At 44.7% G+C, this 16,851-nt stretch overlaps 1 protein-coding gene across 3 annotated transcripts in view; it reads left to right on the forward strand.

Moving 5' to 3' along the window:
- The window catches only part of BRAF (B-Raf proto-oncogene, serine/threonine kinase), a 121,870-nt gene that overhangs the window by 6,859 nt on the left and 98,160 nt on the right, over positions 1-16,851 (forward strand). For all 3 annotated transcript variants that reach the window (XM_048830666.2, XM_048830652.2, XM_048830642.2), the window contains exon 2: positions 9,209-9,310. In XM_048830666.2, coding sequence (XP_048686623.2) covers positions 9,209-9,310 — 102 coding nt within the window. The remainder of the gene's footprint in view (positions 1-9,208; positions 9,311-16,851) is intronic.

A 16,851-nucleotide genomic window follows, 5' to 3' on the forward strand; every position in this document is an offset into this window, starting at 1 on the left:
GGTAATTACCATGCACATTATAGGGAGAGTGGTCACTTTGGATGAGCTATTACCAGCAGGAGAGTGAGTTTGTGTGTGTGGTTTTTGGAGGGGGGTGAGGGGGTGAGAGAACCTGGATTTGTGCAGGAAATGGCCCACCTTGATTATCATACGCATTGTGAAGAGAGTGGTCACTTTGGATGGGCTATTACCAGCAGGAGAGTGAGTTTGTGGGGGGGGGGGGGGGGGGAGGGTGAGAAAACCTGGATTTGTGCTGGAAATGGCCCAACTTGATGATCACTTTAGATAAGCTATTACCAGCAGGACAGTGGGGTGGGAGGGAGTATTGTTTCATGGTCTCTGTGTGTATATAACGTCTACTGCAGTTTCCACGGTATGCATCCGATGAAGTGAGCTGTAGCTCACGAAAGCTCATGCTCAAATAAATTGGTTAGTCTCTAAGGTGCCACAAGTACTCCTTTACTTTTATCATGTTCATATGTAGTTCTTTCAGCTGGTCCTGTATCAGGGCATTTTGGGATTTAACTATCTCATAGTGCTAGCATAGCTTTGTGGAACACTTACGAAAATTTGTGATCTGAAGGGCATTCTGAAAGACTTGTTTAAGCATTCTTATTTGTTGCAGTGAATCCCTTTGAGGTTGTCACCTTTTTCAGCATGAAGCACACGAGACATTTTTGGTGCAAAGCTCTAGTACCAGCGTCACTGAGCTGTTGGCCTGGAATCCTTTGGCTTCTCTGGGTTAGCTAGTATACCTCCCTATGGGAAAGGGGGAGGGGAGAGACTTAAAGGACATTTGTCACTGAAGGCTCTGGGTCTCCAGCATTGTTAAGTGGGGCTACTGAATTGATCTTAAATAATTTCCTGAAGGCTACCAGAAGTTTAATTTCTCCTGACAAAGAATACCATTCAGCTCATGCCACTAGGTGAAAGAAGAAACAGATTCTTTATTTCAGGTATTTCTGAATAAAAGGAAAGGGCATCCTGAATATGAAGGATCTAGTACAGGGTCGGCAACCTATGGCTTGCGAGCTGATTTTTAATGGCACACTGCTGCCTGCTGGGTCCCAGCTGCTGGCCCTGCTCAGCCTGCTGCCGAACCCAGGTTGGCAGCAGGCTGAGCTGGGCCAGTGGCCGGGACCCCGGCAGGCAGCAGCGTGCCATTAAAAATCCTGCCCGCCCCGGCCTGCTCTTCTCCGCCTTCCCCCCTCGCTCTCCTCCCCCCAGCGGGGGCAGGGTGAAGAAGCTTGGTCCTGCCGGCTACTGCTGCAAGGCAGGCAAGCTCTCCCCCCACCCCGCCTCTTTCCCCAGCGTCCTGGATTCCTGCCTCTCCTCCTCTCTGTCCCTGCCACCGATCAGTTGATGGTCCTTGCGAGGGAGGGGGAGAAGCGGAGCCGCAGCATGCTCGCCGCTCCAGGGAGGAGGCGGAGACGAGGTGGGGACGGGGCCTTGGGGAAGGGGGTTGGAATCAGGGCATATCCCCTCCAGTCCCCTGCCGTGAGCCACTCTAGGCAGGGGGCTGGGAGCACCCCCACAACCCTAGCCCGCACCCCCAGCCCTCTGTCCTGACCCCTGCACCCCCCCATGACTCCAGCACCCCCCATGCCCTGACTCTTGCACCCCCCAGATTCCCACCCCCACCCTGAGCACCAAACAGGAGCTCCTGCACACCCCCCTGCCACATTCCCACCTGCACCCCTCGCACCAAATGGGAGCTGCCCAGGTAAGCACTCTACACCCAAACCTCCTGCCCCAACCCTGAGCCCCCTCCCTCATTCTAGTTCCTGGCCAGACCCTACACCCCAACCCCCAGCCTGCTCCGTCACCCCCAGCCCTGTGCTCAGTGTACTCCCACCCTCAGCTCAGTGCAGAGAGAGAGGAAGAGAATGGGCTAGAACCAAGGAGAAGGTAGGTACCCACTCTATGTGGTCAGGGCTGGGATCCCAGACCGGCAGCGGGCTGAGAGGGGCCGGCAGCCAGGACCTTGGCTGGCAGGAGCCAGAGGACGGAACTCCAGACGGGCAGCGGGCTGAGCCACTCTGCCCACTGCCTGTTTGGGGTTTGCCGGCCCGTTGCCAGCTGGGGTCCCGGCCGCAGGCCTCGCTCAGCCTGCTGCTGGCCTAGGTGAACAGAACCCCAGGCTGGCAGTGGGCTGAGCGGGCCAGTGGTGTAAGATCAGCATTTAAATTTAATTTTAAATGAAGCTTCTTAAACATTTTGAAAACCTTGTTTACTTTACATATGACAATAATTTAATTATATAATATATAGACTTCTAGAGAGAGACCTAAAAAACTTGCACACAAAACCTTAAATTGAAGTGAATAAATGAAGACTCAGCACACCACTTCTGAAAGGTTGCCGACCCCCAATCTAGTATTTCTGGTAGGAAAAGGTAGAAAAGTGTGTCTGCAATTTTTGTAGCTTCCTAAGGAAAGTGACTGGCTGTGCTCTCCAGACTTTTGCAAACACTTAAGTGTGTTTGGGGGTGGGGAGTGGGGAATGCAGTGCAACCATTGGAAGTATCACAGGTTTCTTATAAGAGAACAACACTAATAATTCTGGATGTAGCCTTTTGGTCTGGCATCAATTATGCATTTCTGTAAAATACTTTGGCAGCCATAGCCTAATACCATAATATTTGAGTGTCTCTGGGACAGAGACCCCTTGGCAATAGATCCCCTGTTCTCAAACATCTCTTACCGAGAGTTGACAGACTAACTACACTAAACACGTCTTACACGACATTTATCTGTGAACAGTAACATATGAGCTTTGTGTAGCCATCTTACAACTTGTTAAGATTCATAATCATTGCAAGGTGTATGTACAGGTATTTTTAAAAAACAATGTATTTATATTGAAAGTATGCTTTATGCTCTTAGAGTAGAAATTAGTCACCTGGAGATAATTTATTCTTGTAATGGCCCATTTGGGCAAGGGGGAGTTGCCACCTCATCCTGTTTGGCTGGTGATGCTATGCAAGCTCAGTTGTTTAGCCTTGAACAATACTAAGACTTTGAATGGTAAGCCATCAGAGACAGCAACAAACAAATGAAACCACTTAAAGGTAAAAACAAAAGAGAAAACATTACAACAAGCAGATATTCACCCTGTCTATGAATAGAAACTGAAGGCTGTTTTTGGTACAACATGGAGGGAGAAACATCCTATCCATTTACTGAGGATAACCCTGTGTGGAGCGGGGATGTTTTCCTGAACTTTCAGATTATGGTTCCTAAGAAACCAGCTATCCCTGCAACAGACTGACCTTTTGGGGGAAAATCTACTTTATTAAATTGGAAGGGTAACTTGATATGTGTAGACTCAGATTCGCATTTTATGATTTTGTTTGATATTGTAACCCTTTTGTTTCCACCACTCTTGTTTCTAGTTAAATCTTCATTCTTACAGTAAAACAAAAATAAGCTTAAGTGCTCACAAGTGCCGTGTGTTGTACAGGAGTGGTGGTTTAAGGGAAAATTGGTAAATTGGGGTATGCTGAACCTTTGGGTGCAGAGAATCTGGAGTTTCTGTGAGTAGCCGGTGTCGGGGGCTGGATATCACAGGGGAATGACTCAAAGGGACTTGAGGATTGAGGTGCATCTATTGTTAACCTGTGAGGCAAATTTAGGGCTGCCATAGCCCAGAGGAGAGTGCTTGAGTGGTTGAAAGGCTGGTGGTGTCAGGGAGCTGATGCCCAGCTACCTCAATAAAGATTCTTTTTGCAGAAAGCAGGGGGTAACAAGGCGACTCTCAGACTTGGCTATGGAAATAACTGTCACAGCCTTCCAAGAGTAAGAACCTCTCTCTCTCCCCTCCCGCCACCTTTTCCCACCTTCTAGCAAAAGTAGGCTTGTGTGTGCTTGCATGTTGTATTTATTATCCTAAGGCTTGTCAACATGGTACTTTAGTGCACAGCAAAGGGATGTAAATTTTAATCCTCATGTGTTGCACACTAACCTGACCCAGATGGGGTGTACTAAAAGTTCCTTAGTGCGTGTTAATATAGAGTACATTAACATACTTTTAGTGCATGCCATCAGGCTCCACAGGAGCCAGTAGTGCATGATATGCTAGTGAGGACTAAAATTTACACCCCTCTGTTGTGACTAAATCTCTGTAGACAAGCCCCTGGAAAAAGTGTGATGGGTGTAGGTGTGGGTAAGGATGCGGTTAGAAGAGAGCTTGAGAACAGAGGGGTGTATTGCATTTATCCTGCAAAGTCACATGGTTAGTGCTTATTCTTATGCTATCCAGCAGTGAGTTCTATAGTCTTGGGCTGGTTCTTGCAAAGATTCTGTCTCCCATGACTGAGTTGCCCATATTGATCAATAGTTTAATTGTTGTGGCAGAAGATAGCTGTAAGGGAGAATGAGATGTGGTGATCTCTTGTGTAGCTAGAGCCATAAGAAGCTCATATGCACTTGCTTGCAGTGTGAGTTCCTTCCAATTGTCCAAACATCTGTTTGTGCTGCCGGAGGCAATGGGCTTCCTTCTTAAAGACCCAACATTCCAGCTTTTCCCACATAGATGATTGGGGTACCTTGTGTGGAAGCCCAGCTGGATTCAAGGCGTTCTGCACTGGTACAGTATCAATGGTGTGGACCTAGGAGAAGACATATTGGAGCCATCGTGCTTCAAAATGGATTAAGTTATAGATTTAGGTCCTGATAGCCATAACAGTTGCTGTAATGGCATGGCATAGGAGACCTCTATATGAGGTGACAGCTATGGATGCTGTAGTGTTAAAGTCAGGTGTTTTTTGCTACATGTGATTGCCTCCATGAAGTAGTGGCTTGTTCAGGCTGTAGTTGCAGTTAGGCAGGGGCTTCCAGATTCCCTCAATCAGACTGAAGTAATCACATGCTTTCTGCTTGAGATGGGTTGTACATACATGGGGCTTCATTCTTAAGGAGCTTTTCTCTCTAGGACAGTCTCTAGATCAGTGGTCTCCAACCTTTTTATGCCCAAGATCACTTTTTGAATTTAAGAGCAACCCAGGATCTGCCCTGCCCGCTCACTTCCCCCTGCCCCCATTCCTCGCTCTCCCCCACTCACCCTCACTGGGCTGGAGTAGGGGGTTGGGGTGCAGGCTACGGGCTGGCTCCAAGGGGTTCGCAGCATGGGAGGGCTCTCTGGGCTGGCCCTGGGGCAGGGGATTGGGGTGCAGAATGGAGAAGGAGCTCTGGGAAGGAGTTTGGGTACAGGAGGGGGCTCTGGGCTGGGGCAGAGTGTTGGGGTGCTGGTTCTAAGGGGGGGTAGGGGCTTGGGGTGCAGGAGGGGGCTCAGGGCTGGGGGACAGGGTGCAAGAAGGGGTTTGGAGTACAGGAGGGGGTATGGGGTTCTGGCTCTGGGAGGGGGTTGGGGTGCGGCCTCCTGCCAGGCAGCACTTACCTTGGGTGGCTCCTGGTTGGCAGCGCAGCAAGGCTAAGGCAGGCTCCCTGCCTGCCCTGGCCCCACACTGCTCTTGGAAGTGGCCAACATGCTCCTGTGGCCCCTGGGGAGAGGTGCATAGGGCTCTGCGCGTCACCCCTCTCTGCAAGCACCGCCCCCACAGCTCCCCATTCCCAGCCAATGGGAGCTGCACGGGCAGTGCTTCCAGGCAGGAGTACTGTGCAGAGGGAGACCTGCCCCCTCCGCCCGTAGCGCTGTGCTGGGCTCTTCGGGAGCGGCATGAGGCCAGGGCAGGCAGGGAGCCTGCCTTAGCGGCAGCCATGCTGTGGCACCAGAGAGTGTAATCGACTGGTTGGTGACCACTGCTCTAGATGCACCTCTTTTGAGATAAGATCCATGAGGTGAGGTTCAGAGCTTTCACTGACCTTGTATTTCCAGAAATGGTTGATTCAAACAGATAGGATCCTCTCTATGTGAAAGGCAGAATGGGTGTTGTCTCCTGTGCTAGGCAATTCTTCAAGGATGGGGTTGGGCAGTGTACCACAATATGTCTAATTACCAGTTACTTGGCAGGAAAGAGAATCTTGACTGAAATACTGTCTACAATCAATGTGAGAGCTATGTGAGTTGTCTCAGATTGAAGCTAGCTCTTTCATGAGTGGGGCACACCACAGAGATCTGTTTGTGGGGTCTGCGAGCAACACACTATTGGAGTTCTGCATAACTTGTCAAATGATCCACTTTTGAGGGATGCTTTCTTTACTTACTGGATGGGAGTTCATGTACCTTTCCCCTGTAAGTAATGCACCTAAGTGGGTAGAGATCAAGAGGTTAATTCTTCTGGTAGACTCCTTCCAACCATTTAGGAAAATTCACCAATTCCAATAAAAAACGTCCATGATTCAGTATGAAAAGACGTAGTTTAGAACAGGGATCTCAAACTCAATTTACCTTAGGGCCACTGTCAGTCCTCAAATCCTCCCAGCTGACTAATAATGTCACTCTGTCCCCCCAAAACTCTGCCCCCCACCTGCCTAAGGGTCTGGGAGGGAGTTTGGGTGCTGGGTGCAGGCTCTGGGCTGGTAATGCAGGAGAAGGGGATGGGATTGCAGGCTCTAGGAGGGGGGAGGGGTGCAGGCTCTGGGAGGGAGTTTGGAGGGGGGAGGGAGTGTGTGGGGTGGGGGTGTAGGCTCTGGGAAGGAGTTTGGGAGGGGGTTGGGATGTGTGGCACTTACCTGGGGCTCCAAGGTGGGCTGGGCTGGGCCGAGGGGCCGCCACACGCTGCTGCCCCCAGGCACAGCCCCCGCAGCTTCCCATTGGCCGCAGGGATGCTCGGGGCGGTGGCAGTGTGCAGTGGCAGAGCCCCACCCCTGGGCCGCAGAGAGGGGCTGGCAGACGTGTGGAGTGAGCAGGCAGACGCTGCTCAGCTCCGCTGCGCAGCCGGGGCCCGGGCCCTTTTAAATTGCCTGGGGGAGGGGAGCACTAAAGCTCACTCAAGACACAAGCTGAAGTCACCAGTACCAAAGGAGAGCCTTCATTTAATAAGTCTGCTCACATATCAAATAGTTGTAAAGAAGGCTGTTACACTAAAGTTTAATCACCACATTGACATCGAACATGGGTACCTGAGCTTATAAATGTAGTATACACAAAATAAAAAAAAACGTATCTACCTCCAGTGTTAAATAGGGCTTTAGGTATCTTAAAACTAAGCAGTGATCACAGAGTTCCCAGCCCACACCACACTTTCTGTGAGCATGAGAAATCCACTCTACCATTATGGCTGGAGTCCCTACTAAACTATATCTCCACTCAGCTCTTGATATGGTTGGCAATTTTCAAGAGCACTTAAGTGACTTAGGAATCAAGTCTCACTGGCTTTCAATGCAATTTTCACTTTTAAGTCATCTAGGCACTTCTGAAAATCCCACCCATGGACAACCACCTCATGGTAGGGCTTAGGACTCAACATCCCTCTCCTACACTAACAGCATCACATACATAGGTGGTTGAGGAAGGAATCGTCAGTGGGCAAGGTGGTCTCATCTGGCTGTCCCTGTACTACCAGAAGCTTCCCCATTTCCTCTCTGTGGTGGCTGGAGGGTGAATGACTTCCTCCCTCCCTGCAAGGATGTTTTCTACTTTGCATCCAGCAGTTACTATTTTGAGCTGCTTTTTCTCTCTCCCTCCAGTTCTACTGCTCTAGCACTATTATGATAACAGAAGCAGCAGCACCACGAGGAAAGGAGGGCCGCTCTATTCAGCAGCTAATAGGCAGCTAGAGAGCAGCTTTTCAGAGACAAAAACTGGAGTTAAAGCCCTGGAAAAGTCCAAATAGCTGCCGAATGTACTCAAAGAAGTTGGGAAAGAGCACACAATAAGTTCTAAACCAGGGGTCTCAAACTCATGGCCCGCGGGCCATCTGCGGCCCACAAACCTCCCCAATGTGGCCCACGGGTCTCCGGCAGTTTTGGGGCTGGGTGTCTCTATCACTTTACCAAGTAAAACTCCCTATTCTCTTATCTGGAACAGATTAGATGACAGAAAAAGCTTTCTGATTCTTTTGATATGTGTATACATTGCACAGCTCTCTCATTGCTGCTTCTTGGCAGGCATACAACTTAATGGTCACATTAACAGATGTCTGTTTGTGAATTCAGAGAAAAAGTTGGTCTTTACAGCCAGCCTCCACTGAGTTGACATATGTAAGATTTGGAAGACTGCCACAGAGTTCTGTACATCTTTTTACAAACTATTATTGCTTGAACTTGGCCTCATGAGAAGAATCAAGATTTATCATCAGTGCTCCAAACTTGTACTGGGTTAGAGGTTATCCAACTGTCTTTCCAGCTCGTTTTATTTTCGTGATGTCCCCATCTTTAATAGCTACTGCTGAATAACTGAGATCTTTATTAAAATATGAGTTAGGTGTATTTTGAACTTCTAACATGTTCATTCTGTGTTGCAGAAAGATTTTTCTCTTTACTTACCTTCTAGTATAATGTTTGAGACATCCTTGGAGTTGGGGTTCTGTTACTGGTATCTTTTAATAGATCATGAAGCTAATTCCCTGCAATTCTTTTTCTGGAAAGGTATAAGTTCTAACAATCACCACCGTCCCACCTCTCTCTCCTTAGAGACTGAGGGATTTGTATTTTCTTTCACTGACAGGTCACAGGAATCTCTGAGGTTCCACTGGAAGAAGCAGTATGCAATTCTCCATTCTGGAGCTGATGGCTTTTGAATTTTGAGCTATATTACTTTCTCACTAGTCTCTAAGTAATAGTATCAATTTTGAATAGTGATACTTTTATAAATGGTATCTTCAGAGAACAGATAAGTATTTTTTCTCTGACTTGTAGAAATCAAATCTTCCTCAGTTTTCATCACATTAAGTTGATAGCAAATGTAATTTTAAGAACAATAAAAATATCTCTTTTTCTGGAGGCCAGAGTCTATTGGTCCAACAAGTGAAAAAATTTTGACTTTTACTGGATCAAAATACCTTGTTTTCCTGTAAGTGAACTTACTATTGTATTGATTCAGCTTCAACAACCGAACATTGCTTAGTGATGACTTACAGTGCAAGGTAAGTCCTCTCATAATACTAACAGTGGTTATTATTGGCTCTTTCAAGAAGTTGCAGAGTCAGTGGGAAAAACTTGCAAACTGAGGAAGTATAGAGCCCCAAGTGTACAATGTGTTTAAGATCAGGGCATTTAAATACTGCGGTGATAGGTACATTAGAAGTATCTAATCTGTCCCAGACTTGCCTCTTTTGATTTATAAAAAATATATTTTTATCTTTTAGGTATGGAATATCAAACAGATGATTAAATTAACACAAGAACACATAGAGGCGCTGCTGGACAAGTTTGGAGGAGAGCATAACCCACCATCAATATACTTGGAGGTAAGCTTTGAGTATCAAATGAACTCCGTTGAGTTAGTGTAATATGCTGTATATTTTTCAAGTATAAAGTAACTGTCCAGTAGAAGACTGATCGTAATACTTGCAATAGAGAACTATTTCCTCCTTGACTATATAAAAACAAATTATGCTTTTAATACTTAAACATGGAAAAGAGATATTAGTGAGTCTGTCCCTCTTTCGTGACAAGCTGTAGGGTTCCTCCTGAGTAATGTGTGTACTACTGAGGGAAAGTCAGAAAACTATTGAAGTAGGTGTGCTGTTACAACTAGTGTAAAACATAAAAGCCTAATGGCAACTTTCCATTCTGTATTCTAAGTATAAAGAAAAGGAGTACTTGTGCCACCTTAGAGAGTAACCAATTTATTTGAGCATGAGCTTTCGTGAGCTACAGCTCACTTCATCGGATGCATACCGTGGAAATCGGTATGCATCCGATGAAGTGAGCTGTAGCTCACGAAAGCTCATGCTCAAATAAATTGGTTAGTCGCTAAGGTGCCACAAGTACTCCTTTTCTTTTTGCGAATACAGACTAACACGGCTGTTACTCTGAAACCTATTCTAAGTCTGTGGAGGTGTGCATATGTATATATCACCACTCTCCAAACCTAAGAGCCACTCAGGTATGGGGGGTTTTTTACATTTTTTTTTTTTTTTTTTTACTTACAGCTTTCCTTCACAAACTCAAGTAGAATCAAAAAATTGTTAGGGTTGGAAAGGACCTGTTTAATTCATCCTCCCTGTTTCCTGAATGTTTGTAATATTTTTAGACAGTACCAAAATAATTTAAGCTCTCAATCTCTCGGTTTTCTGTAAGTACACCTCCACAGGTCTTCACTCTTGAAGTTTCATGGGCACAGAACCATTTGAAGCCATACTAAAGAGCCTCATACCAGCTGCATCTGTATAAAAAGAGGTGCACTGGTACCACTCATTCAGTTTTTGCCCTTTGGTAGGTATTAAAACCATCGTGGGCTAACGAGAAGCCTTTTAATCTTAAACGATAGTTGTTGCCTTTTGGCATTGTGTAATTAAAAATAAAGATCCTGTTTGAGGTGCTTCCAGCTTTTTCTTTTGTAGGATCAGGTCACGTGCTAGTTATGCAGATATTCGCACAATGTCCTTAACTGTTAAATATAAATAATGTCTTCCCTGTTTAGAACATGGTTATTCTGTGGGAGTGTGAAATGGATATAATGGACGAAATACAAGTCACTGTGTTAACCTTCCTGTGCTAGATCAGGGCACTTCAATCCTGATGTGAAACAGCTTGTTCCACTCATAAGCAGATGCTGACAATTGTGTAGTGGTTTTGCTATGATTAAGTCGCATGTAAAAGTAATATGATAAGCAGTAACAAGCATAAGTTTCCAGTGGTGAAATGGGTTAATTCATTACATTCATGTGCAACTCTAAATTACATAAAAATAAATACATAAATATTACATAAAACACTACATTAAAAGAATATTATTTGAAGTGTTCAGTAGTTCACAAAAGTCAGTGTCCAATTTTTTATCTCTAACAGCAGGGAGAGAGGTATTTAGGGCAGAAAATGCATGATGCTAGAAAAGCCAAGAGTAATCAAAATAAATGGTCTCAATATTATAGAACAAGATGCCTGGTAAGTAAACTTGCTGAATGTTGCAGTTAAGGTCTGTACAGAATTGGAAGAATTGAGATGGGCTGATATTTGGCAAATGGAATCTATAGCTGCTAAATGTAAGGCCATTCACGTGGGGAGAACAAAAGTAGGAGTTCTAGACTTACTGAAGTAGAATTGGAAGAAAGTATGAGGGAAAGAACTCAATGGTATTATGGAGCAGCTGGTTGCAACTCCATAGGTAAGAGTTGTGTTGTGCATTGAAAGTAGGAGAGTCAACCTTTATTTTGTCTAGGGAGAAATACAAACTTAAAACAAATTCCCCAAATTTAGAACACTTACTCTTTGAGCACAGTGAATTTTCTGAGAATGTATAAGTAAATATGTTAATTTGTTTGCATTAAAATTAAATTATTGCTTTATAAGAAATTTAGTATCATCTGTTTTTTGCTCCTAATCTTATTGGAATAACATACTTGAAACTTACCATAATAGTTTAAATTAATTGAGATCTTTAAACTGTTTGAGGCAACTAGTTGTAATTAAGCTATGTTGTTGTTGTGTCTAATTTTTCATGGCTAGATGGGATCAGTTCAATAGCTGAGGTAACTCTCAAATGGGACCATTGTGACATCAATGCAACCAGTCCCCACGCTTCCTGTATATCTCACTTGCATGCAACAGTTTTATTAGTTGTAATGGCTCAGTTGTATGAGGGAGACTTGACATGCAGCGAGGAGTTCTTGGTTAGATTATTTGCCCCAACTGTCCTTGCTCTTTAAAGAGTCTGTAGTGCAGACTAGTGAGCTAGTTATTTGCCTTTGCTCCTTTGCATGTTAAGGCAAAACTGCTGGGTGCCCAAGCACAGAGGGAGCACTTAGAGCATGGACACTGAGACTCTGGGATTGAGTTGTCATTACCTTTATTCACATAGCACTGATTTTACTAATGCAGCACTCTGATAAATCCATTGCAGTTTAAGGGCCAGATTCACCATTACACTTAAGTTGCTTTGCTCTGCTTTGGTGTACTACTCTTAAAAGTTAAAACAATAAATTGTTGTTTTAACAAATTATTATATCATGTGATAGCATTCTCTGTGTTTCTTGCTTGGTGTTCATATGACTTTTTTTTTAAATGAAGAGAATTCTCAAACCAAAAAGCTGTTACATTTTCTTAACCTAAACTCCATCACATCAGTAAGTTTAAGGATAAAAATATTACAGGGATGTTGTAATTCCGCCAGGAAATTCAGAGATAAGGTTACACTTAAAAGAAATCCAAATTTGTTAAGATATGAAAATGCATATTTAATCCACCCAGATACCTCTAAGGGATGAAGAGACAGGATTAAAACCGATATTTAAACATATGAAAAAAATATCTAATCTGGGACCAGAAACACTAAAATACTTTAATCAGAATCCTATATTCCTTGCATAACATCACTGCAGGCAGAGATAAGATTGTTTGGTTGCCTTGACTGCATTTCTATATCTAAACATGTTAAGATTTCTTTGATCAACTTGTTTGTTTTAGGTTGGTGCAAGAGTAGTGGTTGGCCCTTACTAGCTTGTTAGAAGTTGCGGTGACACAATTGGTCTGAGACTCTAGTGTATCACAGTGCTGGATATAAAGCAGCCTGACACACAACTAACAAAAACACATCTTGGTGTTGATTGCAGGATTGAAAGTACAAAAATGTAGAAAATATGTTCCACTGTCTGATTAGAAGCCAGTATGGTTGCCAAAGTATGGAAGACAAACGTTGAGTTTCAGCAAGTGCATATGAGCCAATTCAACAGGAAATTCTCTACATATAAGATAGACTTTAGAAGGGAGATAAGGGAATACTGGTAAGTAAATTACAAGCAGCTCCACAGATGTGCATACCGTTGAGAAATCTAATAAAAATGGAAAAACAATGTGGATAACCTGTGGACCACTATCTTGCCTGTTGCTCAGGCCCTTACCAGGATGCCATCTTCAAATCAGACCTCCTTTGGTTTTCACGACCAGACTATGTCTAAATCTTGCAGATTCTTTTTGCGTGACATACCTAAAATATGCCCTTCCTATCCATCTGCACAGCTAAGACTCTTGTCCAGGTGTTGATCCTATAATGTGTAAATTACTGCAACATCCTTTTCTGTCCTTGACAAATGCAATCTTACCCCATTCCTATCTATTTGGAATGCTCCTGCAAATTACTTTTCTTAGCCCATCACTTTGACCATGTCAACCCTTTCTTTGCATCTCTTTTTCTGTTGAATCAAACCTAAGATACATGTCTTTGCTTTCAAGGCCCTTTGTGGCCTGCCGTCACCTTTCTTGTCTTCTCATTCACTATCAAGATGTGTACTTTGCCTTAGATTGACCCATGATGCCAGCTTCCATTGCCCACATGTTAAATTTTCATACAAGCACCTGTCATACATGCTTCCTCACATGATACCCCTCATGCATGGGAGGAACTCCCCATGAACATCTGCAAAACTAACTTAGTGTCTTCCTTCAAAACCCTCCTTAAAACTCTATTTCTTTGTACTTTCCATCAGACTTTATCTGTCCATTGTCTCTTGTTTGATGCTTAGTGTGCCCTTTGTTGGGATGCTGCGAACTTAGTTACAGTTGTTGAGCACTGCTAGGGAAAAACTGCTTCAGTGTTGAGCAGTGAAAGATGTGGAAACATGCAAAACATCTTTCTGGGGACTAAAACACAACTTACTTAAAAAAAAAAAAGTCAAACTCTTTTTAAAAAGTGATACAACTGGCAGTTGCTGCTGGCTCCTCTTGATCCAACAAGTGACAGTAAAAAAGGGAATGGTGGCTACTTATACAAAAACAAAACAAAAATTCAGTTGTTGCCACCAAGCACATATGTTTTGTGTGTAAGGTGCTCAGGAATGAAAAATCAGGCAGGGAGACAACCCTTAACCCTCATCAAATGTTTCCAGATATGCTCCTCAGAACACTTGCAGTGAGTCTACAGAGAGCAGTGGTGGCTGTTTTTGTTTCCAGCTGCTCCTGGGGGGGCCAAAGCTCTTCATTGCAAAGAGTATAGATAGGAAGCAGCGTCTGTCCCTCTGCTGGAGTCCACTGCTACTTGGAGGAAGAGAGGAAACTGGAGACGCTGCCAAGTACTAGCGCAGTCCGCAGGAGAAGAACGTTGAGGTGACAATGTAGTGAAGCGTTGGGGCAGCATGTTAAGGGGAGAAGGGAGCTAAGAAAATGTCTACGCAACCTACAAGAGCGAGCCTCTCAACCTGGGTTGACAGCCCCCCCTTCTCTCCAAGTTTTAGTGCTGGAGCTTCAATCTGAGCTGCAGTTTCAAAGTGCTGTCGACACAACTATACTTAGAGCTCTAGTGCCAGCCTTGCGGACGCACGCCTCTTGTCCTGGGCTCGGAGGCTCACTGCCATGGGCTGTGTGGATACACCGTAAGTGACAGGAACACGTGTTGGGGCAAAAAGGAACATAGCTGCAGAGAAACTTGCAGGGGAGTGGGGAAGGCAGAAGAGGGAGAGGTGAAATGAAGAAGAACAAAAAATACAACATGATTAACTGTTGTGACAAAGTTCCTCCTCTGCCTTGGTGGGTCTTGCGCTTATTGGCGGATTTGCTCGCCTCGGAGCTTCACCGCAGCTCTGTTTGGCTGTTTTCGTGAACCCACAGTCCAGGTCAACTCCTCCTGTGTCTGACCAGGAGTTGGGAGGATTTGGGGGGAATCCGGGCCCGCCCTCTACTCCGGGTTCCAGCCCAGGGCCCTGTGGAATGCAGCTGTCTAGAGTGCCTCCTGGAACAGCTGTGTGACAGCTACAACTCCCTGGGCTACTTCCCCATGGCCTCCTCCCAACACCTTCCTCCTGGTGTCTGATGATACTTGTACTCCTCAGTCCTCCAACAGCACACGTTCTCACTCTCAGCTCGTAGTGCCTCTTGCTCCCAGCTCCTCACATGCGCACCATAAACTGAAGTGAGCTCCTTTTTAAACACAGGTGCCCTGATTAGCCTGCCTTAATTGATTCTAGCAGTTTCTTGATTGGCTACAAGTGTTCTAATCAGCCTGTCTTAATTGTTTCCAGAAAGTTCCTGATTGTTCTGGAACCTTCCCTGTTACCTTACCCACGGAAAAGGGACCTACTTAACCTGGGGCTAATATATCTGCCTTCTGTCACCCTCCTGGAACGCACTCCTGTCCCTGTTGTTCATTAGTTGTCCCCCGTAATTGTTTGGTTTTCCAGGTCCTGTGGACCCCCCCCTTAGGCTGGGGGAGGATCCTTTAGCAGTGGGCGCGCTTTGCCCACCCACTTCCTGGATCCCAATAAGGATCACTCTCCTGTAGCCATCTGGCCCGACCCTGTCCCGCTGTCCAAAAATAAAACGTGTCTTTTTAGAAAGCCAAAACAACATTAAATATTTCTAACAAGTCTTCTGTATAAATGATTGCTGTATTTAATCTATCAACTTAAGTATCGCCCAGTGTTCTCTAACATGGTTGTAACGGGGCTCTTCTGTCCATACAGCCTGCATGGAAAAAAAACAGTTTTGGGTACAACCATGTTTAAACATAAAATTAACCCTCATCTACACTACAAAAATCATTTCACACCATCTCAGGTTTTTCTGAAATTCTCTTTCCATAACTCCTCATATTAGGGCACAGTTTTTCCCAGATTCAGTAGGTACTCTACATAAGAACGGCCATACTGGGTCAGATCAATGGTTCATCTCGCCCAGTATCCTGTCTTCCAACAGTGGCCAATGCCAGGTGCTTCAGAGGGAATAAACAGACCAGATAATCAAGTGCTCCATCCTGTGTCACCCATTTTCAACTTCTGGCAAACAGAGGCTAGGGACACTTCAGAGCATGGTTTTGTATCCCTGCCCATCCTGGCTAATAGCCATTGATGGACCTATCCTCCAGTAACTTAACTAGTTCTTTTTTGAACCCTGTTATAGTTTTGGCCTTCACAACATCATCTGGCAAAGAATTCCGCAGGTTGTGCATTGTGTGAAGAAATACTTCCTTTGTTTTTAAACCTGCAGCCTATTAATTTCATTTGATGGCCCCTAGTTCTTGTGTTATGAGAAGGAGTAAATAACACTTCCTTATTTACCAGTCATGATTTTATAGACCTCTGTCACATCCCCCCCCCTTAGTCGTCTCTTTTCTAAGTTGAAAAGTCCCAGTCTTATTAACCTCTCCTTATATGAAAGCTGTTCCATACCCCTAATCATTTTTGTTGCCCTTTTTTGAAACTTTTCCAATTCCAATATATCACTTTTTGAGAGGGAACAACCAGATCTGTATGCAGTATTCAAGATGTGGGTGTACTATGGATTTATATAGAGGCAATATGATATTGTCTCTCTTCTCTCCCTTTCCTAATGAGTCACAACATTCTATTAGCTTTTTTTGACTGCCGCTGCACACTGAGTGGATGCTTTCAGATAATTATCCATGTTAACTCCTAAATCTCTTTCTCACATGGTAACAGCTAATTTAGGACCCCCCCCCCCCAATCATTTTATATGTATAGTTGGGATTATGTTTTCTAATGTGCATTACTTGGCATTTATCAACATTGAATTTCATCTGCCATTTTGTTGCCCAGTCACCCAGTTTAGTGAGATCCCCTTGTAACTCTTAGGTAAGTCACGGGTCACTTGCTGGAGGATTCTCTGCTCCTTGAAGTCTTTAAACCACGATTTGAGGACTTCAATAGCTCAGACATAGGTGAGAGGTTTTTCGCAGGAGTGATGGGTGAAATTCTGTGGCCTGTGTTGTGCAGGAGATCAGACTAGATGATCGTAATGGTCCCTTCTGACCTAAATATCTATGAATCAAAGCAGACTGCTATCTTGGGTAGTTTTGTATCATTTGAAAATTTTGCCACCTCACTGTTTACCCCCTTTT

The sequence above is a fragment of the Caretta caretta genome, chromosome 1 (assembly GCF_965140235.1).
Source record: "Caretta caretta isolate rCarCar2 chromosome 1, rCarCar1.hap1, whole genome shotgun sequence".
Taxonomy (NCBI): Eukaryota; Metazoa; Chordata; order Testudines; family Cheloniidae; genus Caretta; species Caretta caretta.